Raw genomic sequence first — 15404 nt, 5'->3', positions numbered from 1 at the left:
ATCCTTCAGAGATCATTCTAATACGCTGATGCTGTATGTTTGAAATCTTTTGTAACATTATAATATTAGGTTTTATTAGATTTAAAATCATGTATTTGAACGGTAGTATTGGTGTCTTTGATTATGTGTCTGTCGTGTTGAATCAGAAAACAAACCTTTGACCTCCAGGTCAAAAGAGCAGCTATCAAATTTGTCTTTGTAGTTGACCTCACATCTGTAATTCCCTGCATAGTTCTCCTTCGCCTTTATAATGTGCATCTCAAAGGTGTGAATCTACAGCAGAGGGAAACCAATGCCAAATATTGCTAGAAGAATAGGAAAGTTATGCAAATGCTTCTTCCCAATACATTGTTTGAGTAGGATCACCTTGGTAAAGCGATCGAAAGATTCTTTAAGCTGCAGATGCTTCCCAGTCTTGCTAGCCAGATCCATCCACTTGCCCTTGAACCACTTAATGGTTGGTTTACGAAGCAAGTCTTTGGCCTCCACCTTAGCAACGAAGGTGATGTCTCCACCTTTCAAACAACAATAGATGGTTTTGTTGAATAAATGTTGTGAGATCTAAAAGATGTGCATAAGAGCCTGAGATAAAAGCTGCAAATACTGACCTACATTGATGGAAGCACTCTGAGGCTTTTCAATCAACAGAATTGAGAGCGGCAGAGTATCAATCTGTTTGTCGATCTCCTCGGGAGCCTGGCCGTCCCCCAGAGACCACACTGGCCAATTAGGAGAAAGAACACACTTACCGCATTCGTACATTTTTGGTTACTTTATAATAACTTTCATTTTTATTAGCATATTATAATAGGCAATTACAGTTAGTGCACAGTCAAATATTAATATATCTATATTTCTGAATATATTCATATGCATCAAATTTCTTAATGAAAGTTATTATAAAATATTTGAAATCCATATAGCTTTGACTGGCACGCACACACACAAGTACTCAACAAACACACAGTGACACATCGTCACCACACATTGCTGCCACAAAGCAACATGGAAAGCATAAAGACACTGAACAATGACCTTTAAGAGGGAAAAGAGAGAATGGGTTAACATGTAAATATATATTGTGTAGCAAAATCATTTCGGAAGATATTCAGATTGCTCAATGAGATTTCACAGATGTTTTTAGTCAATGATCAATGATGAGATTAAATCTTTACCGAATAATATTATGACCTGTGCCATTCATTTTCCCATGGAGTGTGAAGATGATCTCCAAAACCCCTCAAGTTTCTTTCAAAATGGGGGTTGGGATTATTACACCGCTCTGGCCAAATGTACCCATGTGCCGGTATCATTTGGCTGTCCATTGTGGGAAAATTAGGCACTAGAAAGCATCTTACTACTAAACATATTTTTATTGCAGCCTGTGTTTCTGGCTTCTAGGGATCAGTTAAAGCATCTACAGTAGTTTTAGAATTACCTGAGTCTTTTCTCCCCCTGGTTGACTCAGGGTCGCTATCATCTAAACAGAGACAGAGAGAAATTTACAGCATATTATAAGAAATATTACTGTAAAGTCCATTGCGGCCAGCACACCATAACACACAATGGCACACAATTCCACATATAAAACGTGAACAGAAGGCAGGAACAGATTGTTAATGGCACTCTATTTAGGGAAATATGACACAATGGTTGCATCGTTCCATACATGTTCAATTGTCTTATCAGGAAACATTGTGCTTAGAATATTTGTGTATTTACATACAACTGTCAGCCTAATTTTTTATTACTTAAAATATAAAAGCTGTCTTTCTTTAAAATGATTAAAATATGATAAATGAATGTTATAATATTCTAACAACTATTATAATGTTTTTGCAATGCTTATGTCATAATGTTTTGTTTTTTTAATGGTGAAATAAAAGATGGAATTAGCTATAATTTATGTGTTGGAGAGTGTTACACTGGAAGTAAATGTAAATTCAAAGGGCAAGGCTCTACTGTAAATAACTGTATTAGTCTTCAACCTGTTTGCTCAAATTAATATTCGCATATAATCTAAAAATAACATATCTCTGGGTAGAAAGTAATAGGGGGCATTAATTAGTGAAAGACTCTTACTAGGAAGGTCAATAGAAAGTTTCTTGGGAGTGCTGCCATCCTCTGTGAAAGAAAACAAAATATTATTTATTATGAGTATGTGTTTTAGCCAAGTGAAGGGCTGCTTATTGACCTAAAACTATGTAATGATGAAAAGTTCAATTTTAATAATATGCTGCATATTTTGACCGAGCTTTTTTTAATTAATGAATTTTCTTCCTTTATGAATTCCCTTTTTTTCCTTAACTTTGCATGTTTTTTACTTTAAATTTGCAATACATATAAAACATTGTATTATATGCAAAAACATGAATTATGCATTTCTGTACAAGCATTGTGTATAAATACTGTATACACATCAGATGTCTTCTGCATCTCTTCCTTTATATAGATATGATCATATATTATATAAAGGGTCTAAATGCTTGTAGGAATCAGGCAAAAATCACAAACGTGAAGTGCATGTGTTTTTGCACATATGTTCCTTTGCGAGTTTCATCTAGAGCTGTAAATATTAAGTTTTAGTCCAATCTTTAGCTGGTTTTATTCTTAAATTCTAAAGTATTTGCATTTTGAATTTCAAAAGCTCACCTGGCATTTTTATTGCAACAACATTAGTAAAGAAGTGTAAACAGTGATTTGATGAGGATGGGTCGTCATGGTTACCAACCTGCTGGAGGTGGAGGTGATGGAGTGCTGGCGGTGACATCATCATCTTTATCTGAAATAAAGGTGTGATTGACACATACACCAACCTATCACTGACCTCCATTTCCAGCCGTAGACCAAAGACAGCATGCATACATGAACTTTAAATTCAACATGAACCCGCTTACAAGTAAAAGATGTAAAGCTGGGAATGTGTCTTGGACAAGCATGACAGGAATGGTATGTGACTTTGTTCTGGCTGTGTATGCGTGTGTGAGGATAAGAGTGTGTTTTGCAAGAAAGAAGCGATATGTGTACAACCACAAGCTTATCTGATGGCCCGCCAGGCCATGAAGCAACACACATGTGGATGGAAGGAAGTGTGAGGTTTTATTTTGACTTGCCGGTGAAACCCATGAGCATTTTGCAATACACAGAGAAAATCTATGCTTTAATTACTGCAGAAGATTCGTTGTTTTACTACAGGAACAGATTCAGCAATGCGGCCTGAATCTCCACACAAAACACACACTGACTGAAATACTTCTCTGTCCTCCGTTGTCATACAATACCTTTTAAAGGAGTAGCTTTTGTATCAGCAGACTTCTTCAGTGAAGGTACTGATCAGTATAAATTCAAATGTTAGTGGACACAAATACAAATAGTCTATGTATAAACTAGATTACAGCATCTTAGTGGACTTTTCTTACTCTTTTAGACTTGCTGTGGGATTTACTGTACATCACACACATGCATGCTCGATATCTTACAGGCACTGTCAGTACAGAGCTTTAAAGACCACAAAAGTGGAATTAAATGTAACATTTGCATTATAAACGAGAATTTCTTTTGAAGGACTTTCCTGCAGGTTAAAGTGAAAGAGACCTTTGAGCCTTTGGATGGTAGTGAGAGATTTGTTAGAAACACCAGGGTCAACACGTGTGGTGCCGATGAAACATTACAGATCTGTAGATCAGATCAGGGATGTTAGACGGTTAACGTTGGACATCCCTGATGGGTTCAACAAAACTAAATATGATGGAAACTACTGGTTATTAATGCTTCTGTTGATATCAGTGATTATTAAAGTTTTGGCTCCACATCTACTTGACCCAAACTGTAAACAACTTGCAGTGTTGAGGAGAAAGTAAATCAACATAGCGGATTTCAGTTGTTTTTTTTACCAGCTAGAATTGATGTAGTGTAAAGAAAAGAAGAAAAATACTGTTACTGTTGTTTCTGTATGATTTGTAATTGTAAATATGTTTTACTCAAGAATGAAGACTTAAAAAAAATGTAATAAGGTCATATTACATTCGTCACAGTATTAAGGTCAAACGACCAGATGAATGCCTCGCATCTCATCTCAATAGCCTCCCTGTTTTTACATGTAAAATATTAGCTGAATGCAAACTGTGCTGTGTGTGTGTGTGTGTGTGTGTGTGTGTGTGTGTTGCATTCATGCCAATAGTGATCAATATAAAGTCCACTGTAAAAAAAATAACTGAATGCTGAAATGCTGCTTTCTTTATTTAATTATTGTATCGTTTTCATTTTTTTAGTTCATTTAAATATGCTTTAATATATCTTCTAAAGTTGTCACTTTTTATGTAGCTTGTAGCTTTGCAAACTAGTTTCAAAGTAGCTTCCCAACACTGACAAGTTGTTATTGGGGTTTTATTCTTTGCAATACTCACCGGGAACTTTAGAGGTGCCGGGCTTCTCTTCTTTTACCTCAGTCACCTGGACATGCTTCTTAGCCTGTGTTGGCTTAGGTTCACTGTGCCCGTTCTCTACAGGCTCTGTCACTATTGGCTGTGGGTCTGTGACCTCACCCTCTACTGGCTCTATTTCAGTCACCACAATTACTACAGGCTGTGGCTGAGGGGTCTCTGCAGCAGGCATGGGCACGGCTGCCTCTGGTTCTGTCACAGTCACTATGGCCTCTTTGGTTGCCACTTTAGCCTCTGTACAGCAAACACAGCCAGGCTAGAGCAGCAAGACTTCAGGGAGCCACCTTCATCTCAAATGTTTACACATGCACACACTCACATAGATATAAAGTGACTAAACTGGTCAAATATGTGCATTACAAATATTAGCAAAACTGGCATATGTGGTTTGATATAAATATTTATTTAGATTTCATGGCATTTTTCAAGTCAATTTGAATATGGTCCATTGTTCAAAACAGCTCTAGTCACTGTACATCTATGAAACTGTAAATCCCAAAAGAAGCAAAGTACAGCAGGCTCTGCAAGCATCTACTTGTGGAGAATTAAAAATAATTTAAGATTATTCTCATGTACAAAATGTCTACAGATGTTTGAAGGATATTTTAAATATAAAATAATATATAAATGTTAATATATTATTGATCTGCGTATTTGTACTCAATAACTAGTAAATAATGAGAACGCATTATTCTCATGCATAAATTGAATATGGGTTATGTATAGTGTATATTATATTTATTTTAAAATATTTATATTAATAGTAAAAATGATAATATAACAAATATTCATATTAAAATATTACACATTTAACAGTTTTTCTAAAATATCCATATAATTGTACACAACAACTACAGTCAATGATGAGAATGAATTATTATTATATATTATATTTAAAATACATACTAATAAAAATATATAATATAGTGTAGTATAATATAATATATGTATTTATATATTATTGTATATATATTTTTATTAAAGTATATATTTTAATATTTTAATATTGTGTATAAATACTATAAATTGAAATCTATATTTTTACTATAGTCAATAATTAAAATTTCTCTTGCACAAAAGGTTTATAGATGTTCTAAGTTTAGTCTATATTTATTTAAAATATATATTAAAATATACTTTAAAATAAAATATAGAATATTAGTATAAATATACATTTAAATGTTTAAATATCCATATAATTGTACATAACCACAGCATGAATTTTGCATTTCTACTGACTGTCAGCTTGATTTTGAAAGCTCAGTAAACAGTTGATGACTGCACAGGTGTCTTTCTGTGGGTGTCCTTTGCTTCTTTTCATATACTATACCTTCACATCAAACTTCTCCACAGACTGCTGTGCATTTGCACAACAAAATACGGCCATCCATAAACCAGAATATGGTATTAGTACTGACGCAGGTGTGGGCCATTCATTTGTGTATGTGCGCGTGAACCTTTATAAGCCCATAATAAGGTGTGTGTGTGTACTGTAGCTTGTACACTTGTAGTTTGTGTGCTGATTTACCTGAACTGTTGTGATCACAAAGTGATAATTTGGTGGAAATCACAGTGGAACAAACACAAACACTCTCACACACGTGAGGTAAGAGTGCCGTGGGTGAAACTGAGAAGCGAAAGAAACCAAAGGGAGGGGAAACACATGGTTGAACACCTACCTTTAGGGGGCATCACAACTGAATTCTCAGATGGGGCGTCACCAGAGTCTGGGGCAACATTCTCTGAGTATGTGACAGACATAGCGGAGGAATGCAAGTGCCTCTTTCAAAGCATGAAGCGTCAGCAACACATACAGACGCACATATATGCTGAAGGACAGGAGACGATACAATATACACACTCGCATTTATATACAGACATATATCACTCACTCACACTCACACACACACAATGGGCCTCGTTCATAAAACACAAGCAAAAGAACCTTCTGCTTGTCTTTCATGAAAGATGTCCGCTGTCAGGACAGAAGAAAATGGAGAACTCCCCAAAACATTGAAAGAAAATGAAATGATCTCTGCAGCGTGAAATGGACATCATTCAACATTTTTTGTATATATAAATTATTTAGGCTGTTTCTTTCTATCACTGGCTGTACATTGAACTAGTACTATGTCCAAACGCTATCCATGTATGGGAAACCATACTTGTACAAGCCAGAAGCTCTACAAATAATGGCTCTGGAGCAAAAAATCATTCTAGAACCTCAAATGAGAAGTGTAAATATATTATCAGCGTGCTGTTAACACGGGCCTTATCCTAAATGTCATCTGAATCAACAACCCATGATCAGCTGGGCAGAATACAGGGATTCAGACCATCTGGCTGATATATGAAAACTCATCTGGTGAGTAGCCTACTTCACATTTGTGCTCACTATGTTTGCACACAGTACTGTGCGTTTATTGGCTTTACCGAATGTGTATACTTTGTTGCTTAAAGCGGAAATTGTGTCATACAAAACATGACAACATCAATACTTCCAGACACACTTATGCACTCACAGAACTCATTCAACTGGTGGTTTATTTGTGTCAGGCCAGTTTATTAGATCTTTGTTGTTGCAAATTAAGCAGTTATTTTTTGTATTATGGCCTACTTTAATTTTACTGTTGCCCATAGCAACATAACATCGCTACTTAAACTGCAAATTCGCACAGAATTGTAAATGCCCCTTGATGACTTGAGTAGGCCTATAAAATTAAATGGTAAGAATAAAGGCGCGGTTTACTTTTACTTCCCATTCTGTGAATTTTCGTTTGCAAAAAATCCGGTTAATTCAATAAGTAAGCTCTGGAATTTCACTAGAGGCCGAAAGATTTCTCCATGCAGATTTCGCAACGTGTTCAGATTGTTTACATGGGTTTACTACATCGAACAACAGAAAACTGCTTGGTTTGACTGTTTCTGTTTAATAAACTGTGCTACTTTATTTAAAGTTTTGGAATGACAGATGATCAGTGTTAACCATGGCAACATTACCTTCTTTTTTCATACCATTAAGAGTCATTTAAAACACAGCAAGAACAGCTAATTATTGCCATGTTGTGACTCAAAACCCATAGACTACTAAAATGCTATTGGATTACTCGTTATATTAATATGGTAAGAATATATGGATAGACGTCTAGAAAAGGTGCTCCCATTTAAAGCAAAAAAAAAAGTCATTTGGCCCAGATGAGAGTGAAAATTGGAAAATTTAGCCTATAAACATATAGGCTCCACTTCGCGTCGTGCCTAACAACGCCCTTCAGCCGTGATGTATTCATGATACAGCATGGCCTCTCGTACCTTATTGCTTACATATAGAATAGATTGCTGCTATTTATTGTTATATGTTGTAATGAACATACGAATGTTTTATTATTAAAAGCGGAAGCTAATATAATGCCACATGTACAGTATATTAATCTGATAATTTTATTAAAAGGCTTCAGTAACTGGCTGACTGTTTTCATCAGACCACGTTTAAAGATGTTTTTCCCCTTCCCAACCAGTGAGTCACAATTAACATTGTCCATTCACTCGTAAAAAAAAAACAAACTGATCCAGGATTAAGTTTATCTGAAGAAATTCACCACTCACCTTCAGGTTGGCCATCATCTGTCAGGAAAGAAGAAAAATAGCTGCATGAAGTTTCCTATTTTTTGGATAAGGAGGCTTTAAATTGTCTAAAATATTAGTGTGGCCCCCAAAACTAACAAAGTTGCTTGTGCTGTCTTTCTTTATATAAATGCCACTTGGTTTAATATTTTGTTATCTAATATAATGGCATTTTAACTCTGGATACTTTTTTAGGCCACTGTATAATTTGTATATAGAATGAGGAGTGCAGCTTTGTCTGTCTTTAAAGCATTCATTTAAAAAAATTAAACTCGGTGTAAGTGTGTAGTATTGTGTTAGTTGCGGTGCACATGTCTAGACATATAGCAAACAGTTTAAAGAGGCACGTTGACACAGCGTTACAGTAAACCCAGACCCAGCAGAGCATGATGAAAGTGCTCTTACAGACCCTAATGTGATTAGAGGAGTTAAACAAAAATCCTAACAAGATCAATGAGGGCATGCATTACTAAGCATGACAGTTCTAAAAAAAAAAAAAAACCAGCTGTTGTATTTATAGATTACCATAGCATGGGCACCTGACTCTTTTTATAGAGGGCAAAGCTTTAAATTAACTTATCTCATCTTTGATTTTACTTAGAAAACCCTGATGCTAAATTTATACCCAAACAGAAAACATGAGGTCATGTGATGGGAAACCTGAACATATTGAGATATATTTAACATCTGCTAGAGAGGTTTCTGCTAGAGAGCAATAATTGAAATCGAGTATAGAAATCGAGTATTTGGAGTATCCTGCTTCTCAGATCTACACCATTTAAAAGATTAGGGTCAGTAAGTTTTTTTTTTTTTTTTTTTTTTTTTTTTTTTTTTTTTAAGAAATTCATACTTTTATTCATGAAGGGATCCATTAAATTGATCAAGTGACAGTAAAGCCATTTATAATGTTACAAATAGCTGTGTGCTCATCCAATAATCCTGCAGAAATGATTTCCCCTAAATATATTAAGCAGCACAGCTGTTTTTAACACTGATAATAATGAAAGAAATAGTTCTTGAGCAGCAAATCAGCATATTAAATCATGTGACACTGAAAACTGGTGTAATGGCTGCTGGAAATTCAGCTTTACCATCATATGAATAAATTACATTTTAAAATATATTCAGATAGAAAAGTTATTTTAAATTGTAATAATATTTCACAATAATACTGTTTTTACTGTATTTTTGAGACTTATGTTGAAAACATTTAAAAAAATCTTACCAACCCCAAATGGCGATGTATCTCCTGTAATCTCACATGTCTTTCCTTTAGAGTTTCAAAAGAGATCTTAACTATGTCTCAAACTGTGCTTGGAAATCTGCTTCCAAATTATGGGTTTATACTGTATTTATGTCTGTATACCTGTAGACCTTCTAGGTGAGGTTTAGGAGAAACATATGAGACCATGATGAAGTTGGACCATTACTGAGATCTCCATTAGGTCTCTTACAGAGCAACCTCTGAGCAACAAAACTTTCTCCACTCTATACATGATGTAAATGTCAGCAGCTTTGTCTCGGCAACCCGCTTCTGTTGCCTTGGCACGGGCTGTGAATTCTGTGAGGATGCCAGCTTAGGCTGAACATGGCACAGAAGGATCTCTGTGAAGCGTTCTGAGCGTGACCGCTTCATTCCTGCCCCCTGCTGTCAGGAGCGCATGTGAGGAGGGCCAATGCGAACACCTGTGCGCTTCTCTTTGTTTAGTCTCTTGATATTTTTGACATCTCTCAGCTTTCAGCTCCTTCGTTTTGTTTGCTGTCTCTGTCAGTCCATCTCTCCTTCACTGGGTGTTTTCTACAGTTCATTATCACTCACTATAGCCTCTGTTCTGTGTGTTCTGTAGCTTCATCCTGTCTTATGTTGCGTAATTTCCTTGGTCATCATTATATATAAAACTCCTCAAAAGTCTTGTCAAAATGCATGATATTTTATAATGATAATGAATCAAACGTGAAATTGCTTGAATTTATGAGACTTGGGATAAAATTATATGAGACCTTCAGCAATGTAAAAAATAAATAAATAAATTAGTCGATCTCCTCATCTGATTTTGATCACTAAAAATTATAACATTTGTAATAATAATAATATTAAGTCTTTGCATATGAATTAGTCTTTTGAGACACCTATTTTTTAAATTAATTTTTAATTAATAATAATTTATCTCTCTTTTTTATCTTAAGAAAAATTCAATAATAATTATAATAATAATAAATAAATCTTGATGGAATTAGTCTTTTAAGACACCTAATGTTATTTTTTTCTCTCTTTTTTGTTGTTTTGTCAATCCCATGAGAAAAGCACTACATTAATGTAACTAATAATTATTATTAATATTAATCAGTCAATTAATCATTAATCTTTTTTGCCTAAATTAGCCTTTTGAGACCGCTAATCTTTTTTTATCTCTCTCTTTTTCTATCTTGTGGCTGTTGTTAGAAAATAATTAATAATAGCAATAATAATAATAATTAAAAATCAAGATGTGTTTACCTGTTAATTAGTCTTTTCAGAAACCTGATCTTATTTTTTCTCTCTCTTCTTTTGTCTTGTGCATGATGCCTCCCCAAAGATCACGTCTTTTGAATCCCTCAGCTCAGATTTGGCAATGACGTGGGTCCTTCCACCCATTAAAGAGCCATTTATGTCACGGCTGAGCTGGCTGGTGTGGCATTCTGCCTGTTTCGAGATCCCCCTGGCTCATCCAGCAATAACGACAATTTTGAAAGATATTGTTTTACCCTCGCAGCGCAGCACAACAGTATGCAGGTATGTTCAGCTGTCCTTACTGCTGCCGTGAGGACAGACAGGCTCATGTTGACCCACTACACAACAACCGTCGTTACTAGCCGGCCCTCCAGCTTAATATAGATAGAATTCAAACTCAATTATTAAAGAACTTTTTCAGTTACATGCTTTTTGTCTGACAAGTGAATGCACTGCAGCTAAAATTTTATTGTCACAACCAACACAGACTAAAAAAGATTCATAATAGGTTCATAAAGATTGACAAAAACGTGTATGAGAGCGTGGATACAGCTTTAAGTTTGAGAATCAATCTTTTATAATTGTAAAACTGTAAAAAACAAAGTACTATTGTACGTGGAAGTCGTGCAAACTTTGCTGGTACTGAGAACATCAGGCATCAGAGAGCAGATGACAGCATGAGTGTTTTATTTCTCTTGCTGTTGATTTATGAGTGATCTGACATGAAGGAACGGCACTTTGACTTCTTTGACTGAGAAAAGAAGTCAACACTCACACAAGTAAAAGTTGCCAGTTGGCTGGTAGCTGTATAAGGAACCGCAACATAATATGATAAAGTAACTGAAGTGCATAATTAAAACGTATGACATACAGACCTTCTACAAATAAAACATATGAAAAATGTTTTGTAGAATATAATGCCATTTTCTCCAAACTATCATGGCAACACATAAGCGAAATATTTCTTACATTATAACCACTATAATAACAATAAAACAGCGTCTATATATATACAAACAAACCTAAAAAGTTTAAATTTTATATGCTTAATAAAGCATAATAACTATATCTCTACCTCTAACTCAATTTTAATATAAAGCAATGCATAATTCATAATTGCAAATAAATGTATTTATTTATTCATAATGGTTTGTGAATGGAGCAAATTTAGCTTCATTCACAAACCATTATGAATAAATAAATATATAAATAAATTAATTTGCAGTTTACTTCTTTGGAAACCATTAGCTGGTGAAAAGTTAATTTTGGGTGCTGGAAGTAAATTTTGGCCACCCCTTGTAATGTAGGGTGGGTTTGACCATAGGGATTCTTTGACCTTTGACCTTATCTGTAAGTCAGTAGTCAAAGGCCAGCTAATTATCATGATATGGCTCCAGAGATAAACTTTCACTGACTTGACACATCAAAAGTTTGTTTCCTTCCATTGTTGTTTTCCTGAGGGATGCTATTTGTGATGCTGGCCTATGTGGATATAGGTCATAACCTCCATCCTTTGATATTATTTATCGCAGAGATCAAAGTTCAAACAAACAAGGGCTCAGGATTCTCAGCATGATAGAGACATAAAGTCACTGGATGAAAGATAGGAGTAACAGAGAGAAGAGAGAGAGTGAGAGAGAGAGAGCGAGAGAGCAGTGGGGATTAAAAGTCTGCTCATTCTGAACTATTCCAGGGGTCTGGAATCCAGTTCCCTGGGGTCCAGCCCTGTTCATACCTCATCCAGCCTTTTAAAGCCTGGAGTCAACGCTCCACGGCAACCCCAACCGCCCCCCCCCCCCCCCCCCCCCACTCAGCTGTTCCCCCAAATTTATGAGAACAATCTTTTTTTTTTTTCAACTAGACATGGTCACAAAGTCTAATACTCACTCTCTCAAGGTTATTCATGGAAGGCACCTATTGTATATGGAACCCATTGTAATTAAACATTACAGTTGGCATGTCAACTCAAACTAAGTTTTCATCTTTTAGAGCAACCAATTGTTTGTTACTTAAGAAAGGACAGTTGCACTGCAGAATCATTTGTCTTGTTTTCTGAAAAACAAATTTAATAAAGTATTTTTCTCTCACCACATTGGCAAATTGTTAATATTTTTTTTGTTTTAAACATCAATCATCTTGATGAATTTCATAAGAATTATGCTTAAAATGTCAAATAAAATCTTAATGTCTTATCCAGGTTTGTTTTCAGGTAAATTTATGTTGTTTCAAAGATGTATTTCACCAAAAAAAGAAAATTCTGTAACATAAAAGATGATATTTTAAGTTTTTTTAATTGTCCATACAATGGAATTCAATGAGCACCAAAACTGATTCGATACCAATATTCTTCAAAACTCATACAGGTTTGCAACGACATGAGAGTGAGAAAATTATGACAGAATTATTATTTTTAGGTGAACTAACGTTAAAGAATGTTTAGACGTATTCACTGGAAAACAAGACAAAATACAGAGTAATACAAATATTTTATGTATGTTTTCTTGATAGACAGATGGTTTCAGTCATCATATGCATCTTTTCATTCATTTTTCAACCCACAAAAAACATCATGATCAACCAGATGGCAATTGCAACGGGTGTTGGGCGCATCTGCAAACCCTGTACTGAAATTGATCGCGCCACCTGCCTGTTTATGACCATGTTTATCATCTCCCAAATCCCCCACATTCTGCATCATAATCCCCATTGTCCAGAAGTGGACGGATCCCATCCTGTGTGGATATGTTTAGAGGCCGATATTAAAATATGAGTCATCCTCGGAGGAAAGCCATAGCCTGACCAAAATTAAAATTTAAATGTCACTGGTGCTTGTCACGAATGATAAAATCTCACAGCTGATCTGCTTTCATGACTCTCCAGTAAATTAAAGCCAGTCTTTTCCATATAATAATAATAATAATAATAATGCAATGTAAGTCAAAGAGCAAACACAATACCGCATCCTCATATTTCTCCATCCATCCATTAGGCGGTGGAAGCTAATATCTATATCATCACCCCTGAAATATTTGTCCATCTGAAGGCGTAGCATCCCCACCGGGCCATCAGCATTGCATCATCCATCAGAAATGCCTCTGGCACCACAGTAAAGCTGGGCTCCATGGCTTGAAACCCAGAGCCGAGTAAGTCAGCACCATTCCATACCCAGAATCCCGTATAGCTCAGCTGACTCTGCGCTCCTAATCACCTTGACTATGCACCATCCATCATAGCAACGGGCATGACAATAGTTGCTTTTTATAAAGTTGCCTGGATCACCTCATCATCCAGCACATTGTGAATTCCAAAGTCGCTCCTGATCATCCCTGAACTTTTTATGTCTGCTTGAGTCATTTTGTCCTTCTCATGACTGTAGGGATGATGCAAACATCTTCACCTGCTTCTATTTCTACCAACCACCTTGACCTAACATTAGGTTATGTTTTATGTTGTATAAACTGTCAATTTCATCTCGTGCATTTTTTGCTTTCTTTCTATAATGCAGCATTGTATACTGTGTAGGTTTGCCTCATGCAGTTGAGAAAACTCTGCAAGGTGAAGTTAGTCCTTGTCGGTTCAAGCCTATTCGGTTAAAAAACATAATTCAAATTCAGATTAGAATGAAAAAAAGGTGAAACAAACCAGCAAAACAGAGCGGCTAATTTGTAATCAGGATGTTTGTTAGTAATGCTGAGGTGATATCACTGATAATGTTGTTGTATATCTTGATTTGGTCAAATTTGCCATCCTAAAAATTTCTCTACCTTTTGTTCCTTGATCAACAGATTCCCCATCAGACTATGTGTGGCATAATGATGGACAGGATTGCTTCTCACCTTTCTTTGTGGGCTCAGGCATGTTGAGCCGTTCTCCGGTGGACCAGGCACCAGTTGAAGGGGTTCAGAGGTGAGTCTGGGCTGCCCAGTGTGTGTGGCAAGGGGTGTCCTTTAGCCAAGGGTTGTTATGATAGAGAAACGGTGGTGAGGAAAGTTGCACCAGAGAGTTTAGAAGTCAGTGAGGATGAGGGCAATGCAGGAACGTGAAGGAGAAAGTAACAGATATGGGGATGATGAATAAATGGGGTTTATATAGCGCTCATCTTAGCCACTCCTCTCTGTGTTTGATAATAGAGCCCAAAAAACCTCCCTAACATCTCCCTCCCCTTTGCTCCTTAAATCCTGGGATTAGATGTGACTCGCTGTGCCCTGTCTCCTCACCAGCTGGAGTCAGACAGCGAGAGGGGCTTTGGATAACATTGCACTGCAGAAAAAAAGAAGGTATTTCTGTTGACAAGGCAGGCATTTCTTTGAATATATCAAAAAACTTCTGCAGAATATTTTTATGCAGAATGCTCGACCCTTCAATCATTGTAACATATATATATATAAAAATGTGGAACATTTGAAATGTGCTTGTCTTTCATAAATTATAAAAATATAGTATAATAGTAAAATATATTAATAAAATGTAATAGAATATAAAAATGTATGGATAAAAAATGTGTACATTTGACAATTTATATATTTTATAATTCATCAAAATATAATGTAATGATAAAACAAATAAAAATCAATAATAATAATAATAATAATAAAATGTATAGAAATGTATACAGTGTATATATCTTTCTATAATTTATAATAATTATATTATATTATATTTATAATATGTAACCCTGGACCACAAAACCAGTCATAAGGGTACATGTTTATAATGTATATTTATACATCATCTGAAAGTAATAAAGAAGTTTTCCATTGATGTATGGTTTGTTAGGATAGGACAATATTTGGCTGAGATACAACTATCTGGAATCGGAGGGTGCAAAAAAAAAATCGAAATATTGAGAA

The 15404-nt window shown here is 35.4% G+C and overlaps 1 protein-coding gene across 2 annotated transcripts in view; it reads right to left on the bottom strand.

Annotated features, from left to right (window-relative positions):
* The window catches only part of LOC306858666 (myosin-binding protein C, slow-type-like), a 41981-nt gene extending 27365 nt beyond the window's left edge, over positions 1 to 14616 (bottom strand). The window contains exons 1-4 of one of the 2 annotated variants that reach the window (XM_079399298.1): positions 14376 to 14616; positions 609 to 719; positions 367 to 515; positions 156 to 273 (exon numbers count right to left, since the gene is read on the bottom strand). In XM_079399298.1, the coding sequence (XP_079255424.1) occupies positions 156 to 273; positions 367 to 515; positions 609 to 719; positions 14376 to 14412 (415 nt within the window). In that variant the 5' untranslated portion in view covers positions 14413 to 14616. The remainder of the gene's footprint in view (positions 1 to 155; positions 274 to 366; positions 516 to 608; positions 720 to 14375) is intronic. The other variant, XM_079399297.1, reaches the window with a different exon arrangement.
* Between the last annotated feature and the right edge of the window lie 788 nt (positions 14617 to 15404).

The sequence above is a fragment of the Barbus barbus genome, assembly GCF_936440315.1.
Source record: "Barbus barbus genome assembly, chromosome: 39".
Classification (NCBI taxonomy): domain Eukaryota; kingdom Metazoa; phylum Chordata; class Actinopteri; order Cypriniformes; family Cyprinidae; genus Barbus; species Barbus barbus.
This window is presented reverse-complemented; position numbering and strand designations above follow the sequence as displayed.